The sequence below is a fragment of the Thamnophis sirtalis genome, unplaced genomic scaffold (assembly GCF_051295495.1).
Source record: "Thamnophis sirtalis isolate CommonGarterSnake01/CBP01778 unplaced genomic scaffold, rThaSir2_p1.2 scaffold_2, whole genome shotgun sequence".
NCBI classification, from domain to species: domain Eukaryota; kingdom Metazoa; phylum Chordata; class Lepidosauria; order Squamata; family Natricidae; genus Thamnophis; species Thamnophis sirtalis.
This window is the reverse complement of record NW_028261382.1, coordinates 143,850,242-143,875,177: the sequence shown is the minus strand read 5'-3', so window position 1 is coordinate 143,875,177 and position 24,936 is coordinate 143,850,242. Positions and strand designations below refer to the sequence as shown.

Below are 24,936 nucleotides of genomic sequence, written 5' to 3'. Positions count from 1 at the left end.
AACTTCCAGCCTTGCCGGAGGAGATGAGAGAGATGCTTGATAAGGAAATTACACAAGAGGAATTGAAAAAGGCCATTCAAAAACAAAAAAACAATAAAACACCTGGCCCGGATGGGCTTCCGTCGGAAATCTATAAAAAATTCCAAAACACTTTAGAAGACAAACTATTAGAATTATTTAATGAGGCACTACAAAAAGGTAAGGTCCCAAAATCCTGGGGGGAAGCTTTCATTACCCTAATACCAAAAGAAGAGGTGGATAGCAGTAAAATTCAAAATTATAGACCTATATCCTTGCTAAACGCGGATTACAAAATTTTTATATCAATTTTGGCAGAAAGATTAAAAATAATATTAAATCAAAACATTCATTTGGACCAAAACGGTTTTCTCCCTTAAAGACACATTCGGAATAACACAAGAATAATAATTAACACTCTGGAATTCTATGAAACAAGATCTGAGAAACAATTAGCGTTAATTTTTGTCGATGCGCAGAAAGCATTCGATAATTTAGACTGGAATTTTTTAATCACACAACTAAAAATGATGAAATTCGGTGACAAATTTATTAAGATTATAGAAACTATATACTCGCAGCAATTAGCAAATATTATAATTAATGGAGAATTAACAGAGAGGGTACAAATCGGAAAGGGTGTTAGACAAGGTTGTCCGCTTTCCCCATTATTATTTATTATGTCGTTAGAGGTGCTTCTAAACCAGATAAGATTAAATCAGGAAATTAGGGGTTTGACCATAAAAAAAGAACAATATAAAACACAGGCCTTCGCAGACGACATGGTCTTTATTGTTGAAGACCCTCTAACCTCAGGACCGAAATTAATGAAGGACATTGAGGATTTTGGGCGTGTGGCCGGATTAAAAATAAATAAGGAAAAAACAAAAATGATTATAAAAAACTTTCCCAAAAAACAGATAGAAGAACTAGAGAAAGCAATGGAAATAAAGGTAACCAAAAAGGTCAAATACTTAGGGATTTAGCTATCTGTGAAATGTTCTTCTATAAAAGAAGATAACTATAATAAATTATTACAAAACATCCAAAAAAATTTACAAAATTGGTCGAAGCTACAAATATCGTTGATGGGAAGAATCTCAGTAATCAAGATGAATGTCTTGCCAAAAATACTTTTATTTATTTCAAACGGCACCGGTCAAATTAGGAGAAAATTTTTATAATGATTTGGATAAAACGGTACGAAACTTTGTGTGGAACGGCAAAAAGCCTAGGATTAAATATAAACATCTTCAAGATAAAAGAACGCAAGGTGGAATGGGTCTACCAGAATGGAAAACATACCACCAAGCAGCAACAACAATGTGGATAAAGGAGTGGGTAATGTTAACCAATAAAAGAATCCTAATGATAGAGGGTTACAACTTGCAATGGGGGTGGCACAATTACTTATGGTGTGAGGGAAACAAAGTCCACAACTACTTTAAAAGACACCATCTAAGAGGGGTACTGATAAATGATTGGCTTGAAATTAGAAGGAAATTTTATATCCAACTACCCAAACGGATATCCCCGACGGAAGCCCTGATATACCCAAATCTGATAAACTTCGACAAAAATGTTATTTATAAACAACCATTAGACAACCAAAATAGACTAAACTCCAGGGAAAACTTGGCTGAAATGGGAATAAATATTGATTGGTGGCCATACTTTCAAATACAAAATAAGTACAAATCAGATCTAGCACAATTTGGCTTTCAGGACAAGAACCAGGAATTGGATAATTTTTTAATAGGACCAGACAAGAAATTAATCTCGAAAATATATAACTGTTTGCTGATTCGAAAAATGGAAACAGAAAGAGTGAAAGAAGTTATGGTAATCTGGGCCCAGAATATCGGCGACACAATTGAGTTAGATGACTGGGAAAGGGTATGGGAGTGGAACCTGAAATTAACGAAGTCGACGGCCTACAAAGAAAATGTCTACAAAATGTTCTACCGCTGGCATCTCTCTCCGACAAGACTGGCAAAAAATTTCCACAAAATCATCGGCCAAATGCTGGAAATGCAAAATAACACTGGGCACTTACACTACCACATGTGGTGGACATGTCCGGTGGCTAAGACATATTGGAAGCGAATGCTAAGGTGGCTGAATGAAATTATGTCAATTAAATTAAACCTCAATCCGGAAATGTTTCTATTAGGGATAATAGATCCAAAAATAATTAAAACTAATTAATATCTACTCGTCCATATCTTGACGGCGGCAAGGATCGCATATGCGCAATGCTGGAAGAAAGAAAATGTCCCCACTAGTACAATGGTTATGAATAAAATTTTAGAAATAGCGGAAATGAATAGATTGACAATGCTGATTAACGAAAAAGAAGACACAGACTTCTACAAAGTCTGGGAGAAATTATACAAATGGTTTGATAAGAAAGACAATGAGAATTAAGATATAAAATGAGATAGTTGATTAACTTAAAATGACTTAAGCAACAACTTAAATATACAATACACAAAGACTAAGTGACAAATGAGAGAAGAAATGTATTAGAGGTGAGAATTCACCTACAAGTAATATCATTAGACCACAGTGTTGGAAAAACTTGATGATCTGATAGGAAAAATCCGTTATAAGTACCTGCATGGAATTAGCAACCTAGTCTTATACTAGGCAAGGTGAGATGAACTATGTGAGATGAACAGCGCCGTCTGCGCTGTAAATATGTAAAGAGTTTTGTCTCTCTTTTGTATTTTGTATTTTGTAAATCATGCCTTTTTTAAAAACTTCAATTAAGGGGAAAAAAAGAATCAGGTCACCCCCTGAAGAGGAAAATATGTAAACACAACAACGGAAAGAGGGGATGGAGAGAGGAGTAGAAGGAAAGATAGGAAGGAGGGGAGAAAGGAGAGGAAAAGGAGAGAGGGAAAAGCAGAGGAAGAAACGGAGGGAATGCAAGAGTAGGAGAGAGGGGAGGAAAGGGAAGAAGAGGGGAAGAGCAGAGGAGAGGAAGGGGAAGGAGAGGAGGGAAAGGAGAGGAGGAAGGAAGGAGAGAAGAAAGGAGGGAAGGAAGGAGGGAAGGAAGGAGAGAAGGAGAGAAGAAAGGAGGAAAAGGAAGGAGGAAAAGAAGGAGGGAAGGAAGGAGGGAGGGAAGCAAGGAGGGAAGGAAGGAGGGAAGGAAGGAGAGAAGGAGAGAAGGAGAGAAGAAAGGAGGGAAGGAAGGAGGGAAGGAAGGAGAGAAGGAGAGAAGAAAGGAGGGAAGGAAGGAGGGAAGGAGAGAAGGAGATAAGAAAGGAGGGAAGGAAGGGGGAAGGAAGGAGGGAAGGAAGGAGGGAAGGAAGGAGAGAAGAAAGGAGGGAAGGAAAGAGGGAAGGAAGGAAGAAGAAGTAGGATTGTTGTAAAATAAGATGGGTGTATGGGATGGTAAGAAAGCAATCTCAATTATATTGTCAATTGTAGGGGAGAAAAATTGTTATAAATACATATTATTAACAACAGTTATGAGATTATATAATTGTGAATGTATATATGAGAAATAAAAATTTTAAAAAAATTTAAATTCTTAGAGCTTTTAAGAGAAATACTATTACAATTAACAGCAACCTTTTAAGAGGAGTGTAGAAGATCAACAGATCAAATAATATGCTGTTCTTTTCCCCTTCCTCATTTTATTGATGGTTATGCTCTGGTGAATGGCTTAGAATTACCCTGTTTCCCCGAAAATAAGACCTCTCTGGATAATAAGCCCTCCCCAAAAATATTGCTACACAGCAGCAGCCATGAAGTGACCAAGCTCGCCTTCTCCTGCACCTCACAAATAATAAGACCTCCCCAAAAATAAGGCCAAGTGCTTATTTCGGGAGTCAAAAGAAAATAAGACCCCGTCTTATTTTCAGGGAAACACGGTAGCTTGGAAGAGAACCAATTAGCATATTCTTTTGACTTTATTTTATACTTTTATAGAGTAGAAGCAGATTATTAATTAGATCAAAGGGAAAGGTTTCCCAATTTTTCTTCAGACTGTTTTCTTTTAAAATGGTGAATGTTTTTTTTAAAAAGTAAAATATCTTAGGTTGGGTAAAGCAGAAAATTGAGTTCAGGAGGCTGTATTATGAACTCCCCTATTCTTAATCTATGCTGCCTAAGGAGGCAATGATTGGTCTTGGTTTTCTATAAGTTGCTTTATATATTTCTTTTTTGTCTATTTTCTTCTTTTATGTATATTTGCCAGCAGCATTTCTCAACCTTAGCAACTTAAAATGTGTGAACTTCAATTCCCAGAATTCCCTGGCAAGAATGCTTACTTGGGAATTCTGGGAGTTGAAATCCACACATCTTCAAATAGTCACATTTGAGAAACACTGAGACAGTTCAGTGAGTGCCATCTCATCAACTTTGCTCATATATATGTCTCTCTCCACAATTTATAGGTAAGAGACAAATTTATTATTCTTATTTCTAACCCTGTCATTCAATTTTTCCAAGTAGTCAAGATAGTCAAATGTTCAGAGACAATTTATTGCTTTTAAACTTTCTTGATTCCTTTCAAGACAACCAATAACACAATGAAGAAAAATATCCTATCACGTTGCTTACCATATTTCCCCCATTATTTGGACAGTAGCTAATGATACAAATTGTTCAGTTAGCAAAATTATCTAAAATATTACCTATCTATACATTTATGAACTCTGTGTAATAGGTTTTTCTTTTAAAATTTGCATGTTTACCATATTTTCCATTTGGAAAAATCAAATTGCATTAAAAAGAAAAACTCTTAACCCAAGTCCAAAGCTGAATGTAATTTGAATATAATTATTATTAATATGAACAAACAAAATATTTACCTCATCTGGTTGGGAATTTAATAGCTGCAGCTTCATATGCTTCATGTAGGCCATTGTGATTGGCATATTATAATCAATCATGCTTGTCACCAATGTTGGAGGTTTTCCATTATCTGAAAGAATTAGAATATATTATAATGTGATAATTATAAGGTTCTATAAACAAATTAATTGCAAACAGATATCTCCACTTTAGGAAAAATTACTCAGTAACTGCAACTTGATAAACTCCATGGGGATTATAAAAATGTCTTCATAACTACAAACTTTTACATGACAATTTAAAATATATTGATATATTTTATATAGAAATATTTGCAAGAGGTGCAATGAAAACCCCATAATTAATTACATAAGTATCACTTTTCTTCATAATGGAGTTCAAGGCAGGGGTGGGTTCTGGCAGTCACTACTGCAGGTTTGCTTGTGGGCACACTGAAGCAAAAACAAGATGGCACCACCCAGAGAACCAGTTCAGGGGCGTGGCATGCCTGGGTCGCTGCCGGTTCCTGGTGCTTCTGCCAGTGAAAATGGGCTCTTGAGCTCCAGTTTTTGGCTGCTGCGGCCTTCTGCGATCCTTTGCTGGTGAAGACAGAGCTTGGGAAGGCTGTACGCGGTCCTCCCAAGCATTGTTTTCACTAGCAGAGGGTTGCAGGAGGCTGCAGAAGCTGAAAACAGAGCTCAGGAGCCCCCTTTCACTGGCAGAACACTCGAGCCACCACAGGTGCTGCCAACAGGAGTGATGTCAAGCTGAACATGCTCACCTGTCCATGCCCACACTGCCCCCCTGAAGTCAAACACAACCCTAATGCGCCCCTCAATGAAATCGAGTTTGACACCCCTGGCCTACATTGATCAAGGCTATGAGATTGCCCGAGGTCCATATCTATGGCTCATCTGATGATGATATAACTTTGAAAGATATAATTTATTCAAAAGACCAAACAAAAGTGAAGGAGTGGCATTATACATGATGGGAGTGCATTCAGATATTGAGATCCAGAAATTTCAGTGCCAAAGTCTAAGAAGTTCTGGATAAAAACACAAGGCAGGAAACAAGAAGGTATTATTGAGAAGTGCCGAGACAACTTCTGTACACCATCAACCTCCAGATAAAGCACTCCTGGACTAGTTATAAGAATTTTCAGGGATGACAGACATAGTAATAAAGAAAACTTTAACAACCCAGATATTTGTTGGAAAACCAGGTTCACCAAAGTTCCAAAATTTCTCAGTAGTCTTGCTGACTATTTCATGTTTCATAAGACTGAAGACAAGAACAGGAGGATCAACCTTCCTAGGAATGGGATTTTTGGGAAGAAATGACCATATCATCTTTAGATTCAAGATAGATACTACAGAAAGAGAAATTGGTGCACAATATGTTTCAGAAAAAGTAATTCCAGAGAAGTAATAAGCAGGATCCCATGAGAAAAAATTCTGAGATCCAAGATTGTGTAAGAACTTGTGTAAGGAATTTCTCAAAAACACATTACTAGAATTATAGTTACACACCTTTTCAATGAGAAAAAAATGGACATTTTAGATATTGCGCAGCAGGCTTTTAGGTGAACTAAGTGTTAGAAAGACATATTGAGGAAATAGAAGGTGGCTATAATCACCAAGCAACTGAATCAGTAATCAGCAAATAGCTACTGAAATAAAGTTGGAAGGCTAAAGTGCAAAAGTAACTTAGACTCACATGGAGAAGCTAAAAGGAACCAAAAGGCCTTTTTGGTAATGTAAATAGTGAAAGAAAGAAAAAAAACGAAGAGGTGAGTCCATTAATACAAAAAAAATGATAGGACAGAATAGGATAGCAATAGGTGATGGAGAGAAGCAAGCATGATAGAGAGAACTCATCATCTCTTACTTTGTTTTGATCTTCTCCCCAAAAGGAAACTGGGAAGGATGGAGTGGCAAACAAGTTTTCAACATTGTTGTCAAGACCCTCATGGCTGGCAACATAAGGAAGCAAAAACAATATAGATTTTTAATGCTATGAAAATGGCAAGAACTGGTTTATAAACTCAGTAATATTACTTAAGGGACAGTCTTTCACTGAATTGCCTCTTCTGAGATAAACACCAAATGTTTCATCCCCTGCTTTCCCACAATAATAATATAATGTGAATATGGATCTGAAAATTAATTATCAAATACCAACACAATTGTTTTTTATGGGGAAGATGAAGCAAACTAGTTACAAATTATAGTAAATGAATTAATTCCTATATTTTAATAGAATATTAAATATGGGGAAATAAATAGAGAAATGTAAAGGTACTGAAATGCAAATAGAAAAATAATGTGTAGTTTGTGACATAATGTAAGGTGTGAGTGTTTGTCAAAAATGAGCAAAAATGAATATAGCAGCATGCTTCTTTTGGGAATTCAATATTTTATTAGTTTATAACTATAACAGCATGTTCTGAACATTTTGTTAAATGGAATAAGAATTGGTTATGTCAAGGGAAACATAAAGTAATTTCAGTGCAATGGAAAAATAATGGCTTATGAATGCTGTGATTCAGCACCAAGGTGAGCGACATCGAGAAAAGTGAATGGATAGTGAGCAAGGGATAGGCCAAGAATTATGCTTCAGTGATCCTCAAAAATTAAAGATGAAAGATCTGAAAACAAAATGCAATGAATGAACTGGTATGAACACAATGAAAGCTAGGATAATTTCCAAAGATAATGTAGGAGATGACCAGGCTGAGCCTAAGGTGGGGTCAAAAGCATCAACAGTCTGAGATCTGGAATCCCGACACCCCTGAAAGAGATCTTGGAAGTCTGTTGAACTGCTATCTGGTGTCAATATGCCTTGACCATTAGTAGATCAGATTCTTGTTATATATTGTTTGGAACAAACTTGCAGTACTTTTGAATTCTACCTGGTTTCTTGCACATGATAGATAAATATGGAAAGGTAAAGTGAACAGGGGAAAATTAGATTTAGCTATATTTTGTCTTATGACTAGTATTTCTTATCCCTTTTCTGCATTTTAACCTTGTTGTTTTATCTCAAAACTCCACTAAGTATGCTAGAGAATAAGCCAGTGAATAACGCAGAATGGCAGCAAACAATATTTAGGCATGTTTCAGGGGTAGGAACCATGGAAGAATTGAAGACCAGGTTAGAGGCAAATCATCATGGAGGACATCTGTGTCGCTAAGAATCAATAGCAACTTGGTGGCATAAAATCAGTCATACAATCAGGGTAACTAGCTGATCTGAGAAAATTGTCTCACTTTTGCCTCCCCTCAATATTCTTATGTTTCTATGAGATCTATGAGTTTTCCCTCTGTGAGAAAGAACCTTCCTTCTACAATTCAAATGTAATTTAAGAGTACTTATTTATGTATATTTCATACTTAATAGAAGACTTATATAGATGCATGGAGAGGTGGAGAGGAGAGGAAGTAGAGTTTTTCATTTCAGAATATGTTATTTATGTTTGGCTTGTATCCAGCCTAGAGTTTATCGGTTCTTTAACCCACCATAAATCATTGACATTTCATTTGTTAGATTCAGACTGTACCATCCTCCAGGATCTCAGGACTGCATACCTTATACTCACCAGATCCTTTCCCCCACTATCATAACACTAAGGGGCGGGTTTAGCTGAAAACAATTATGCATTCAATTTTCACACATCATCTTATTACACCCATAGAGGACAGTTATTATATATCATTTTAGAAAAGACATTATTTTATGTACAAATAAAATGAATGAAAACTATCCTGTCTTGGTGTAGTGGTTAAAGGGTTAGCCTAGAGAGCAGAAGACTGTGACTTCTAGTCCTGCCTGTATATGAGTGACCTTGGGCCACTCATTTTATCTCAGCCCTAGGAAGGAGGCAATGGCAAACCAGTTCTGGAAAACCTTGCTGAGAAAACTGAAAGGACTCGTCCAGGCAGTCTCCAAGAATTGGGCATGATTGAACAGAAGAAAAAAAAATTATTTCCCTTATTGTGGCTATATAACAGCATACATGGTATTACATATAACCCTTTAAGAGAATTTTGGAGACATACAATATAGTATATGTAGAAATAAGTTGATATGAATGTTTCAATCATTCTAGTGTACAATTTTTATGAGTCTTTATTTAAATCAGGAAAATATAAATGGACTATGAATAAAATGCTTTACATCTCATTATTTGGCACTAAGCCTACCTTTATGATCAGCTCCATCTGGGTTTAAATGCATTCTTTTCTGGCACTCTGAGCAGCTCATTAGGAATCGTGTAACTGCTTCTCTTGGTAGAAAGGCATAGGTCTCTGAAATCTGAAATGAATAATGAAATATAGGCATTAAGATATAAGTTGAGTGGGTATGATTTAATGGAACATCATTATATTTCTAAATAAAGTATATGATATCATAATTCCTGAAAATCCAATAAAGTATGCCTGAATAGAACATTGAATTTCAAGCAATAGCAGTTTATTTGGACTACCAAATCAAGACATAATGTTAATAAAATCATTTTTGCTTATGACAAAAAAATGAGAAAATAATAAATACTTAGATGATGTTTCCAAAATGTATTTTGTTCATATGCCAAAATATTTGCATTTATCTGTTATAGTTCTATTCTTTTACCACTGTTTTTACTCTGTCCCCAATTTTGCCTTTTGATAATACTTTGTTAATTGCATGTCAATTTTAGACAATAGGAGGAGAAAATGCAGCTACTTTTAAGAGTAACCACTGTGTCAGATGCCACTCCTTTGCTTCATTGCTCCTTTGTGTAAGTGAATCCACACCATTTAATAGATTTTAAATTAAGCAACAAATATAACCTAGTGAAGGTGGCTTTGCAAAGTTAACCTTACTATGAAAATAACATGATAAATTCAGATGCATTAGCATTTAAATAAAGAATACAGATGACCTCATCCTTCCAGAAGATGCTCTGGATAGAAAAAGGGACAATATAATTGCATCTCAATCTGTCATGATTAAAATCCAATATAGCAAAGAAATTACTTTTTTAAGGAACAGAACTGGTCTTGCAGTAATTAGAATGTGGTATTGCAGGATAATTCTGCCGATAACTACCAGAAGTTCAGCAGTTCGAATCTCACTAACTCAAGGTTGACTCAGCCTTCCATCCTTCTCAGGTCAGTAAAATGAGGACTCAGATTACTGGGGACAATATTCTGACTCTGTAAACTGCTTAGAGAATGCTGTAAAGCATTGTGGTAGTATATGTCTAAATGCTATTGCTACTGCTAGTTATTTCAATATATGTTTCAATATAGGTATTCATTCCAAACCATGATATCAAAATCCTCTAAACATCACAACAGAAGTACTTTCATTTTATATACACATCATAATGTTCCATTGTGCACTGTGCATAAGGGACAGACCTAGTATCACAATATTAAGATATGTACTTGATCACTCCCCATCTTGCCCACCCCATGGATTGCTATGCACGGAAGCCCCCATTCAACATAGTGTTTAGTTCTACTTAGTTCTACTTTCAACAATAAATAATTATATTGGACACTGCCATGTTGCTGCCAGACAGACTGAACCAGTACATAAAATTAAGAGTGAAAATAGTCTGTACGCATTAGTTAACTTCACTAATATATTTCAAACATTTAGGGCATTGAAATTAATGAAGCATTCTTGTGGATTCATTAGCAACATGTATTTTGGGGGATGCTTCATTTATTTTAATCAAAAATTGTATTGAGTTCATAATTCATTCAGGTAGGATAGAATTTTATTTGGAAAACAAAAGAGTTAAACTGTGAAACTGATATACATTTCATACACTAGAACTTAATAGTATAGTGCCTGGAGAAAGCATTGGATTGCAGAGCCAAGGTGGCGCAGTGGTTAAATGCAGCACTGCAGGCTACTGCTAGATCAGCAGGTCAGCGGTTCAAATCTCACCGGCTCAGGGTTGACTCAGCCTTCCATCCTTCCGAGGTGGGTAAAATGAGGACCCAGATTGTTGGGGGCAATATGCTGACTCTCTGTAAACCGCTTAGAGAGGCCTGAAAGGCCAATGAAGCAGTATATAAGTCTACTGCTATTGCTATTGCACAAAGGAGACTTAGCTTCAAGACCACCCTCAGCCATGGAGCAAACTGAGTGACTTTAGGCCAGTTACCTCAACTTCTATCAACCTGTATCACAGGGTATTTGTGGTGGTGGTGGGAATAGGGGGAAGTATTCTGCTGGAACTTTGGGCAGAAAGTAATAAATTTTGGATGCCTATCAAAAATAGCTCTCATAGCATGGCACAAAATATATTTCTGAATGAGAAAACATCATCTTCTCTGTATCCTCGCGTATTAAATACTTTTAGACATAACACCCTTGACCCATTGGGTCATTATTTCAGAGATATTTCCTTACCTAATCACAGAAACAGAATGACTACAGGCAGGCAACACAATCCCCCTATTCTTCCCTACCTCCCTTCCATCCCTTCTCCTCTTTCCTTTTAGCCCCCTAAGAGAGGGCCCGCAATCTGGGCGTCCTCCTGGATATGTGGCTTAGTTTAGAAGAACACCTGACGGCTGTGACCAGGGGGGCTTTTTACCAGCTTCTCCTGGTACGTCAGTTGCGCCCCTTTCTGGATCGGGATGCTCTGTGCACAGTCACCCATGCCCTCGTCCTTTCTCGCCTGGACTACTGTAACACTCTCTACATTGGGCTGCCCTTGAAGAGCACCCGGAAGCTTCAACTGGTCCAGAATGCGGCTGCGCGGGTTGTCATGGGGGCACCCAGGTACTCCCATGTTACACCCTTTTAGGCGGCCTGCACTAGTTGCCAGTTGTCTTCCGGGTGCGATTAAAGGTACTAATTATGACCTTTAAAGTGCTCCATGTCTTAGGCCCAGGGTACCTGCGAGACCACCTACTGCCACCGGTAGCCTCCCATCGTCCAGTGCGATCCCACAGAGTTGGCCTTCTCAGGGTGCCGTCAGCCAGACAGTGTCGACTGGTGACCCTCAGGGGGAGAGCCTTCTCTGTGGGAGCGCCTTCCCTCTGGAATGAGCTGCCCCCGGAGCTTTGTATAATCCCCGACCTCCGGTCCTTTCGACGCGCCCTAAAAAGTTGGCTTTTCCAGCAAGCCAGGCTGGCCTGATCAAAACAAATCAAAGTATTGATTACTGTTAATTTTAATTTTAATTCTTTTAAAAAAAAATGTGTCATTGTCAATTTTAATTGGGTTTGGGATATCCTATTTAATTTCTTTTTAACTTTTGTAGTATGTGTTTCTTTTAATGTTGTACGCCGCCCTGAGTCCTTGGGAGAAGGGCGGCATATAAATCGAATAAACCTCAAACCTTTTTTTCCTCCCTCCCTTCTTCAGGCTCTTAAATTACAAAGTATCAAACAAGCATGAGAGTTTTAGTAGTATATAAATTAATAAAATTTATAATTTATAGTCTGCTTTAATCCCAAAATTATTTCATTCATTCTCAGCTACAAATTCAGAATAAAACGAATTTGAGGTCCCATTTATACTGTCACCATTTTCACTTCCTAAATTCTCAGAAACAATTTCAAGCTATCCCATAATCATCCTCATTACACATTCCTGGCTTGAAAACACAAATTTTCAAGGAGCAAATAATGTTAAATCATTGTTGTCTCCAAGTTGCTTCGGGCAGTAACATGGTGTTTACTCCATTAAAGATAAAAATAAAATAAATAATATCTAAACCCTTACTTCATGTTGGATTCATTTGTCTGGTCTTATGAAAATAAAATCTCAGTGGTCCAGCTGCAAAGCTAAAATATTAAGCCCCTTTTCACTGAGAAGAATTGTTAATAAGGCTAAAGCTAAAAATCAAGGAAATGAAGGCGAAGCAAGAATTATCACCAGTGGAAAAAGAGTCACAAGTTTGTGAAGCTAAAAATTTTTTATTTCTTTCAAGAAAATACTAGCTTTAATAATAGTTTTACTGCAGTTTGAATGATACCAAATGAGCCAAAAATAATTTGCCTCTGTTCTCCAATATGATTGTGTGTGAAAAGAGAAATCTAACTATTTCTTCAAACTAATGCATAATTCCTATGTGACATTCCTCTACATGCCACCTACATACAATATAGCACATAGAATTGCAGCACAGGATGTGTTGCAAATATTGTTAGCAGTGTTATTCATCAGATGCAACAGAGATAAAACAAGGTTATGCCTCTATATTTCTTCTTTCTGTTTCTAGGCAACTTCCTTGCTGAAGTCTAGTATGTCTTGAAAGAAGAAGCGTAGAGATATATATTTACTCTTTACTCTCTATTCCATATTCATCCTGCTGTATTCTTCATTCATCAGATTTACATAACCAGTGGTACATTTGCTGTAATATATTCCATTTATATACTATACTAATATATTTCCAAACAATGCCCTTTCTAGTACATGACAAATGATAAACATTTAGAGTAATATGACTGTGTTATTGTTATTAAATAATTGATGATTTAGAAAAAGATGACAAAGCATATATTTAATGTGGTGTATACAAAAAAACATAGGCATACAGTAGATATAATTAATTATCATGCTGGAAAATATACTCCATGTACTCTTTTGGAATGGGATTTTCACTGCATTTGAAATTTCATCCATTGAAGCATTGTTTTAAAAGGTTTGATTTTAGGCAAATTATTGGTCACTATTAGATAAGTTACCCCAAAGCTTAGATGGGAGTATCAACATTCAATGCCTTGTTCTGCATGATTTCAATACCACTTTTCTTTGTTCTCCTTCACTACTATGCCTATTCATTCTACTCAAGATATTTGGTAGAAGAGAAATGGGGGAGACGGGGAGGAGAATCTGCCTCTCTGGAAGTCCTCATTGTCATTGGCAGAGTAGAGACTAATAAGTAATAATATATTTCATATATGATTTTAAAATGTACAGATGCATTGTACAGTTTAATCTATTAATGGTGTAGTTCTGCAGCTTAAAGTTGGTCAAATTTTGGCAGCTGAAACATATTTGAAATGGATTCATTCATGATAAAACTAATTTTAAACATATGTATATAAAACTGATAATATATGAAAAGATTTTGTGGTTTGTTTATTTCTTTATTTTATTATTTATTTAGGCAAAGTCATCAGCTAAGGTCCCATGATATAAATAAAATAAAATCTTCCAATATAATTGTATGCTTATGCTATGAGGAAATTTAAAATAATACACAAACATATACACACATACATACATACATAAGCATGGATAACCTGAGATGTAAAGCAATTCATTGCGCAATATTACTTGTTATGAGAATTTATCTTCAACATGTTGTGTAGCCTATACAATGGCAGTTGTTTAACCGAACAAATTTGAAACAGCGTCCATATGGTAGCTATTAAAATGTGTACAATTAAAATGAATATACTGATGTCTTTTATCCTAAAAATTATATATATTTAGAAATTTCCATATAAATTGTGTGTTTTCAGAAACTTATTTTATACTCCACAATATTTATTTTCTCTTTACAGCAATGCCATAAATATCTTGAGAAAACTATCTTGGAAAAAGCAGCTAGAATGATAGAAATTACAAAGAAAAAAAATCTCAGAGTGTGAATAAGCAGGTAACCAGGAAAAGAGCATACAGGTTCAAATGAAACTTTGCATGATTGTGGAAGTGTTATTCCATCCTATAACTAAATTCTTTTTTGTTCCTTTAACAACTAGGTTTAATATGAAATCATTTTGAACTTGTCAAATACATTTTTGATATAGGTACTTTTTTGATATAATGAAACAGTGAGCAGGCTGCTCACAACTTAGCTACTAAAAGAGAAACTGTCTGTTAGCTGGGTCAGATACAGTGCATTACTTGATACTATGATAGCTGTCATACAATTTACTTGCCACATGCAGTGCACATTATTACTCCTGTATCTGACCACCAACTGCCCTGCAGGCATAGCAACTTTGACATGACAGGACACTCATAATTCATGTAAACATCCAGGTTCTTTCCCCAAGTGTTTTTCCAATTTTATGCTCTACCTACTTGTTTACAAACTACTAGTGTCCCAAAACAAATTTGCCAGCTTTATAGTGCCACAAAACCTTTATTATTTTTCAGAGTTGCAGAGTCAGACCAATGATACTTAATTTGTTCATACATGTTGTTCAATATAAATAAACATGCTAGCAAGCAAGATTATCCTGATATCTAAATAATGGCAACCTGAAAGTTGAAAATATTTCTCTTGTGTATATAATATTTAATAGTGAAATCCCAATATTTGCTCAGAAATAAGTTATACTGAGATTAATAAAGCTTTCTCGCAGCAGTGAGACAGTAGAAAAGTGACTTGATCTAATTTTTGCATTAAAAACTGAAGTAATCATTCATATTATTTCTCTGTGAGAGAGAGACATAAAATAAGAAATTAGGGAAATGGTAAATTAGCTGATTGACAGAATTGATGGCAGAGAGAAAAAAAGAATTGACAAATTGGCTGACAAAAAACCTGAGATGAATAGTTAACAGATAAAATAGAAAACAACATATTGAAAATTATTTAAATGTGACTTGATTAGGGCCAGGATCTGGGGAAATAATAATTAAATTAGGGGAAATGATTTCATTGTGACTTCTCTATACATTTTGGAAACTAAATTAATTATAAAGGAAATTATTTAATAATAATTTGGGGAAATTAATTGGATTACCTTTCTATGAAATGAATGAAACAAAGGAAAATTTATGTCACAGGACAAAACAGTAGATATAAATAATCACTTTTGTGTTGTTGGGACCCAAAATTATTTCTGTTTTTCATTTATTTTCTTTAATAGTTTCTGGCTTTTAGCCTCACTAACTTATCTTCAGTCAAGTGGGAGTTGTTATATGGACTGAAATGCTTGCTGTGAAATTTGTAGGAAAAAAACTCCCCTCTTCAAGAGTCGTGGTGACACAGTGGCTAGAATGCAGTACTACAAGCTACTTCTGCTAACTGCTGGCTGCCTTCAATTTGGCAATTCGAATCTCACCAGGCTCAAGGTTGACTCAGCCTTTCATCCTTCTGAGGTCAGTAAAATGAGGACCCAGATTATTGGGAGCAAATATGCTGACTCGGTAAACCGCTTAGAGAGGTCTGTAAAACACTGTGTACCAGTATATAGGTTTAAGTGCTATTGCTATCACTATTCATTTTTGTATATGACAAATTAGTTCAGGTTTTTTTAGCAATCAGATTTTCATAAAATGGATGTTTCACAACTATAAAAAATATTTTATGAAACTGTTCACATTTTCTCAAAATGCCAGATGTACCACTTAGTTTCTAAATATTCTGAACACTTGATGATATACTTGATTCTACAGAGGCAGAATTGAAAAAGTGAAAGGTTGTAAAGTTTGTGGTGATATTTCTTCTTTATATATTCTATGTATTTTTTTACCTAATAAGAATATTTATTATGGTTTTTTTATAATGAATGATACTGGTTTGGTTCCAAGAATGCTGTACTAACTTACACACCAAAAAATTTTATGTTCAAAAAATCTTATAACTAACTTTTAATTATTGTATTGAATACTGCTTAATTCTAAAGTCTCCACTGCTTAAGTCTAATGTCTCTAATAAATTCCTAGGCGAATCAGCTGCTCACCGTTTCTCTGAATTGCTAAAGTAGAAAAAGGAGGTACTGGTATATAAGGGCCCATTGTCTTGTGCTTCTGTGAAGTTTTAAACATAGAAATTACACAAAGATCCTTTTAAAAGACATTTACACATAGAAATTTTGCATCACTTAAGGCACCAGATCAAATTGAGTGCTTTCACATAGTTTTGGAGAAATTTAAGGATGATCCAGAGAATGGAATTATATTTTGATTTTGCAAATTCTTGCACACCACTTAAATTTTCCTTCCCCGTGTAAACAAAGCTGAGGATAAGGGCTAAGTACAGTGTTTCTCTGACTATGTTCTGAGTAGGCAGTCAATGAGTTTGATTACATCTGTAAAATAATGCTTGTTAGAAGAGTGAGAGTATGTGTGCCACATTCATCTGATATAATTTCTTTAGACAAATTGAGTTGGAGGAAAGACAAATGAGAAACATGGTAAACTCTCCTGTTCTGATTTGCTCTTTCTTGTATTACCTTCTTTTCACTAAAACTATACTATTTTATTTTCATTATTTCTTAACTCTTAATTTATGCATCTGATCTGTAATATAGTCCATGACAGTCTCTGTAGTCCAATCTGTTTCAACTGTTCAGGTCATTCACTGTCTTGTTTATTTGATTTCTCCTAATGGTAATTTATTCCTCAAGTCTCTCAAATTTCCCCCTAAATAAAAAATAAATAACCAATCTGTTTCATACAAGTATTTGTTTGTCCTGATCATGCTCTAAGTGAATTTTCATTGCATAGAGAGATCTTGGGGGCTTTCAGTTATATGATTGTGTATAATAAAGGCTTTTTATCTTATACTGAATTATATATGCAAATGTTAATATATACACCTCCATTTTTAAAATTAACAGGCAGCACATAATTCTCAGAAAAGTTAACCCTGCCAAAGAGCTATAGTATATCAATAGGGTCTCTTGCCCAGAAAAATCAAGTGATAGGCTTTTTTATTTTTAGTAAAGCTTATTTTTGAAATAGATTTTGAAAATAAGTTGAAGTAAACTGATCCAATCTTCCTTAAAAATATTTTACATGTTTATTATATAAAGTCTTGAAATAATTTCTCCTAAACTATTATCATTAATGTTTTGGAAATAATAAGCTATCATCTTTGCTATGTTATTTCGATGAAAAACCAAAATAGATGTTAGCATTTCTTATTAGTTTGGTGATCAATTTCTTATTTAATTAATCTCAAATTCATTGAAACTGAATTTTGTTCCTTTTATATCTCTAAAACACAATTGAATATTGCTTTCTTCAATTTGGAACATGGTTAATTCATACATCACTATTAACAATGCCCCACTGTAATGTAAAACTACATTATTTGACTAAAAGATGAATTAGATAGGTAGAGGAGGACTTAAGAAGGCATGTTTGTAACTGGAGAAATAAAACTGAGGTTTCAAACTGGAAAGCTGGTTTACTATGAAAGTAATAAAGACAGCCCACATTATAATTAAAATACTGTTAAGAATAAAGTGATTCAAACTTTTAAAAAATATAAATTTATCATGTTTCTTGAAGATTATATACCTACTAAAATGATTGGAGATCATTTTCATTTACTATTAATATAGTATATTAATGTATGGTATAGCATATTAACACATATATTAATATGCATAAGTAATGTTTATATATTACCTAAATAGTCACATCTATGTTATCTAAGGATAACATATCAAGCATTTTAATAAATAAAATATTAAAAACAAAAGAATCACCTTGATAAGTAGGACACAGAATATATATACAACTTGATTTCTCTAGCAGTTACAGGAAAATAAGTCTGAAACATTATTTAAATATACTGGTGAATTGGTTCTGATCTATCTGATCAACATGGGTCCTATTATATCTTCCTTTATTATAATTCAAATAATGTGTACACTATTGGCACAATATAATATCTGCATTCTTTCTTCACTTGGAGTCCAAATATATTAAAGCACATCTCAGCTTATTAATGCAAGTCAACACAGATCCATCTAGGGATAAAATTGTTTGATTAAAAGATAATTGTTTAATAAAACATAGCAATATGGCATTCCACTTGGTGTAAGATTATTCACTTACTGCTTTATAGGTTCTTTTTTGTCCAGCATGTTTTCTGATTTGCTCTCCATTTGGTCCTGTTTCCACGTGCATGGAGTAGATTATATCAAAGAAATCTTCAACAACAGCTACCTGTCTTAATGATAGCTTTTCATCTACCCCAATTCCATCCTAAGAAGAAATGACAGGAAACACAAAATGAATATATAAATTACTAGAAAATGTATCTTATGGCCACAGTAAATTGTAGATATTGACACTGATATCTAAAGATCACATACTACTTAACAGTCAAATCAGTGATACTATTATCACTACACAATAAATATAGATGCATGTAGGATTCTAAGTGATGGTTTATATTTAATTGGAATAGACGAAGCAGTCAAAAATTGATTCAAAATTGCATTTTAATTAGAAGAATTGATTAGATTTGAAGAGAATTTGTGAATGACTTCAATAGAAATCTATGTGTGCATATCAGTGATGGGATTCAAATAATTTAACAACCGGTTCTCTGCCCTAATGACCAGCTGGGTAGGTGTGGCTCAGTGGTCATGTAACAGTGGGCGTGGCAACTCAACGTCACTCACATTGATGGGCGCTTCACCTTAGCGGTTACAATGCAGTAAGGGTAAACCAAGAGGCAGTTTCTGTAAGCAGGGCAATAAAGATGAGTCTAGAAACAACACCAGAATGTCTCCTTCCTGCCTTCCTTACAGGATTAGTCTTGTAAAGTGGAGAAAAACAAAAGGAGATTTTTTTCCAACAACCGGTTCTCCGAACTGCTTAGAAAGTTAACAACCAGTTCTCCCGAGTAGGTGCGAACTGGCTGAATCCCACCACTGGTGCATATATATGTGCACGCACGTGCACACACACTGTACACACCATATACACCATACACAGACACAGACACACACACACGTGTTTATTTAAGGTTCCTACTAAATCTTAAAACAAATCAAAGTCTGGTTTCACTAAAATCATGCATAGATAGATGGATCCATAAGCATAATTGGAACATTTTATTTACTATCCCTTTGAATTGCCTGACTACTGTGTTTAAATTACAGATAGTCCTTGACTTACAATCATTTGTTTAGTGACCATTTTAAGTTACAACAGCACCGGAAAAAAAGTGAGTTAGTAGTAGAAAAAAAAACGTGGTAGAGTGTTGGTATTGTATTAGCTGTAGTTGATTTAGCTGTGTGAGCCTCTTGCAAATGTGTGAAGACAACTGCGTAAATATTTGATCCAGTACTTGACAAATAGCATGTTAAGCAATGGTGAGGCCTCAGGTAAAATGCTGGCTCACATCCAAAGAGCATTAGACATCTGTGAAATCTTATACATAAATATTCAGGAATAAATCCACTTATGTTCGGTTGGATGTATTATTCTGTTAATAGTTATAGAAATTCAGCCAGTCAGATTAATACAATTAGATTCAGTTAACTTAAATACTGCCACTTGAATGGAATTTACACATGGTTCACTTCAATGGATTGGGACTAATACTGTGCTTAGTCTGATCTGCTGAATCTGGAAAGCGCACCTGAGTGAGTGGAGGACGAGCCTTACTGCAGAATACTGAATATGTTCTCTGTCTTGATCTTGTATAATGTTGATGTGATGCTATGGTTTTTGTTTTGTTTTGCTGGCAAATTTATGTTGCACACCATACAATTGCTATAAACCTTTAAAAAAAAACCTGGCAGGGAAGACACCATGACACCTTGATCGTAATAAACCTATATTTGCTTTGCTGACTGGGGAATTCTGGGAATTGAAGTCCAAACAACTGAAAGTGGGCAAGGTCAAGAAACATTGGCCTAGAATATTGTCATGTGTCTTACTGTAACCTTCAATTGTCAATTGAGCTTGTTGTGGTTGGAAGAAATTGTCTTATTTGCTCTTATTTTTCTCACTCATTAAAGACATTTTTTTTCTTTGCATGATATTTAAGGCTTTTTTCCATTAGGGATTTTTTGTTAGATGACAGAAAGGAGGCTAGGAGGCTTCTTATTACTTCATCTTGCACCTTCTATAGTATTCTCTGTGGCTATGTTGAAATCAAGGGTGGGTTGCTACCAATTTTACTACCGGTTTGCAACCCACGTGCATGCGCTGTTCAATGTAAATTGTTCTTTGCGTGTGCGCAAAACAATTTACAGTGAACTGCCCACACGCAGTCACTAAAGACCAAAATGGCAGCAGCCCAGAGGTGGCGGTACGGGGGCATGGCAGGCCTGGGTCAGTGCTGGTTCTGCAACCCAGGCCTGAATTCCACTATCGGTTCAGCCAAACCAGGCCGAACCAAGAGCAACCCACCTCTGGTTAGAACTGAACAGAAATTGGTGACATATAGCTCCTCCTCTTCTTCTTCCTATTCATCTTCTTCATTAGAAGGGACAGGAAGTATGATTGGAAGATACATGTAAATCAGTACTTTATATAGTGCTGCAAGTTTTCCTCTTTTGTTCCTGGTGTTTTGTTTCATGCTTCCTACCAGATCACAGTGTGGAAGGGACTGGTGATATCATAAAAAATTAACAATGCTCTCCTAAAAATGCTTGGGATGCTTCCTGTCATCAATGGCTGGGAATTTGTTAAAAAATAAATTCAACCCTTCACTGTGATCATGCCTTGCCAGAATCATTACAACATTTAACATAGAAAATTTTACAAAATTCCATAACTGCTTCATTTGTGTTAAGTAAATATGACCACTAAATCACTACATTTCTCCAATTACATCAATATTGTTTATATTGTCTGGCAAAACATCTCCAAAATTTTTGTCTTGAATCTTTCCTGATGCTACTTGGAGATTGAATTACCATGACACTGAATTACATATTTTTCTTTAAGATGCCTCTTTCCTTGATATTATTATAAAATTGCATCTTCAGCAAGACAGAATAATACCCATGAATAGGGTTACAAGATTTATGAAACAAAAATCTGAATGGCAGCAAAGATAAATAGAAACTTTATCTCTTTTTCGTTATCTTATGCCTTTCCATATTTATATAACCCTATCTTTGAGGAAAACAAATATACCCCAAACTACTAATCAATCCTTTATCAAAGTCATATCAGAGCAGCAGTATATTCAATAAGTTATAGAGGCACAGTGATGATCCTGCCAACCTAGCAGTTCGAAAGCATGTAAATGCAAGAAGGTGAATAGGTAGGAAAATAATGGGTATAATAGTATTCTGTGTACCTTTGGGGTATAGTCATGCCAACCACATGACCACAGAACAACACTTTAACTGTGAATAGGAAATGAGCATTGTCTTTTAGAATTGGACACAACTGGCAGGGAAACATTCAGGGGTGGGATACTACCAGTGTAACAACCAGTTCACTTCACGTGCACATGCCTGATGTGTGCTGTGCACATGTACGTAGTTACCCATCACTCCGATGAACAGCTGATTACACAGCAGGGGAGCGGCAATCATGCTTGTGTGTGCACAGGCACAGTTTGCTGTTTCCCAATAAAAAATGGTATGAAGCAGGGTCGGGTAGGCAGCCCCAAATCGGTTCAGTCTCTCCTGCTTACCAGAACTACTGATTCGCCCGAACCAGTCCAAACCGGTAGAATCCCACCCCTGGAAACATTTATCTTTTTATCTTCAGTAAGTTAGCCACAAAAATTAGTACATCACACATACACATTGCAAATGTGTTCTTTGTAGTAGAAAATGTTAAGTCAGAGACTGTTACAAAAGTGAAAATACTAATGATCAGTAATTTCTATATTTTTCATAATTAATGCTACAAACACATAATTATCCAGAACACATATGGCTTTGAAGCCATTCTCAAGATAAAATGATTTTAAAAAATAACTTGCTCAAAACTCGGCAGCCATTGCCATTGTGTATTTTCAGAATCCTGGTGATCTTCCAGAAAGCCTAAATCTGGGGAAGTCATTGAAACTAGCAGCTCATTAAATGGTTGTTTTAAGTACAGGGGAGTACACACAAGTAAGGACTACTTGTAAGATAGTTAGCTCTGCATTCAGTATTTAATATTCATATTATATCCATGTAAGGCCAACTGATACCATAAGTAAAATCCAACAATATTATCCCCAGCTCTTCCAATACTGAACTGACAAGACATTACCACTCAATGTGTCAAAAATTAAAGTCGAGTATGACTATGAAAGAGTTAAGGGCATGATAGCTCCCTACTCCTTCCATTGATGCCATATGCATGTGCTTATTGTGCTTAAATGTTTAATCCAGGACTTGCTACAGCCCTTGCATTGGCTTCCACTTGGACTCAGGATACATTAAAGAGCTGTGGTGGCACAATGGTTAGAATGCAGTACTGTAAGTTAATTCACTACTCACTCCAGGAGTATGATTCTGAACAGTTCAAGGTTGACTCAGCCTTCTGTCTTTCCAAGGTTGGTAAAATAAGGACCTGGATTGTTTGTGACAATATGCTTTTATGCAGTATGTGCTATTTCAAAATTTTGGCTGTGTTGTATAAAGCCATTTATAGTTTAAATCTGGGTATTGCAAGACTTATTCCAATCAAATCTTTTCTGGCCTACTAGGTCATCTGTTGAAATCTATCACCGGGTGTGCGTGCAGGGCAGTTTTGGCTGCCTGGAACACGTACACAGGAATGGAGAGACATCACACCGTGGGATGCATCGGGAACTTTTCAGCCTAGCGGTCGGGATTTACTATGCAAGCTCATGTAACGTGAGCTATGTGAGCAAGCTACGCCCATACCTGCCCTTTCTCCTCCCTCCCCCCACCCTATGCCATGCTGTAACTTTTCATTTGTTTATTTGTAACGTGTGATTATATACGCCTTTTGATACGCCCCTTTGATGACATTGTAACTAACTTTCTCAATAAAAGAGGTCTCCGAAGTACATTTGAAGCCCTCATCCCGAGGAAACCGCGTCCGGTGTGTTCCTTATTCATTCGGTTCAAGAGTCATGAGCGGCCCACCAGAAGTGGAGCACCGCAACTGGTGACCCCAACGTGATTTGGTGAAACCGAATACGTCTCTTGGAACCCCCAGACTCATTCGGTCGGACGTGCCTACTGCAACTCAGGGACCGTCGGAGTTAGACAAAGCGCCCTCCCTTGAATCGTGAGTATGGGGGGAGAATTCTCTAAGGCTCAGGTCGCGCACCTCCACAAACTTAGAGAGTTAACCAAGTCCTCAATTATTATTTTAAAGAACAACGGCAACAATCTTTCTATCCCCTCGAAATCTGACTTAACCTTCCTTCTCAGATATGTTTATCAAACTTGCCCGGCTTACCCGGAGAAGGGGTCGATTCGAACATTCACATGGATAAAATTGGGAAAGTACTTTCATGAGACGCCCAGGGCGCCACCGAAAGTCCTCTCCACATGGCGAATAGTTATGGAGTGTCTCCAAGTCCATGAAAATGGGATGGCTGGGGAACTGGACCCTCCACCGCCGTATCAATCCGGTGATAAATTGTCCCCCTCAAAAGGAAAAAAGATGATGCCTCCAGAGACATTAACAGCAGCGTCTCTGGAAGCTACAGCCCCAGCCGAGGAAAAATCGGCATCACCCGATACGCCCGCAGGGGCCATAGCACAAGCTCTAGCGCAGGCAAAGGCTAAAGGAGAGCTGGAACGAGAGGAATATGAATTTTGTTATCTGGTAGAATATGATATGAATGGAGTCCCACATTTGGAAGCACTCCCCATGAAATTAATCAGGGATTTAAAAATGCATCAAAAGAGAAGCTACTCTTAATTACCTACTTTTAAGAAGGTAAAGGAAGCTAATACCTGAAAATGTTACTTTAGAACAGTCTCCCTGTGGAGATCAATAGGCTCTTTTCTTGTTTGCAGTCAGGAAGATGCTGAATGAGAAACTCACTAGAGCATTCTAGTGAGACTTTATTATTTGATCAACTTTTAAGATTTTCTTTTATCTTGTTTATTTTTATAATAAATGATTTTATTGTGTTTATATTATATAAACCGCTGAAAGATTATACTGATTGCAGCATGATACAAATGTTATAAATACATCAATAATCTATTTAGGAATTTTTATTTCCTCTGAAACATACTGGCTTTGAGTAAATTTCTTTGATTACAATCACGATCATAACATTCTATAAAATCTTAATTATAACAAAATATAATGAAGTACAAATAAAATTATAAGCACTTCAATAAGCTGAACTACCAATGTAGCTCAGGGTTGAAATGAGGGGTCCTTGGTGCTCTCTGAGCTTGCTTGTGTTTTTGCAGATGTTTCATTACACAAACTAGGTAACATCATGGTGCTAGACTAGCATTGATGATGTTACATAGTTTTGTAATAAAATGTCTG

The 24,936-nt window shown here is 36.0% G+C and overlaps 1 protein-coding gene across 7 annotated transcripts in view; it reads right to left on the bottom strand.

The window, feature by feature from the left end:
• NOL4 (nucleolar protein 4) overlaps window positions 1-24,936 on the bottom strand; it is a 167,218-nt gene that overhangs the window by 91,108 nt on the left and 51,174 nt on the right. For all 7 annotated transcript variants that reach the window (XM_014074054.2, XM_014074057.2, XM_014074056.2 and 4 more), the window contains 3 exons: window positions 18,595-18,744; window positions 9,030-9,141; window positions 4,842-4,954 (listed from right to left, as the gene is read on the bottom strand). In XM_014074054.2, coding sequence (XP_013929529.2) covers window positions 4,842-4,954; window positions 9,030-9,141; window positions 18,595-18,744 — 375 coding nt within the window. The remainder of the gene's footprint in view (window positions 1-4,841; window positions 4,955-9,029; window positions 9,142-18,594; window positions 18,745-24,936) is intronic.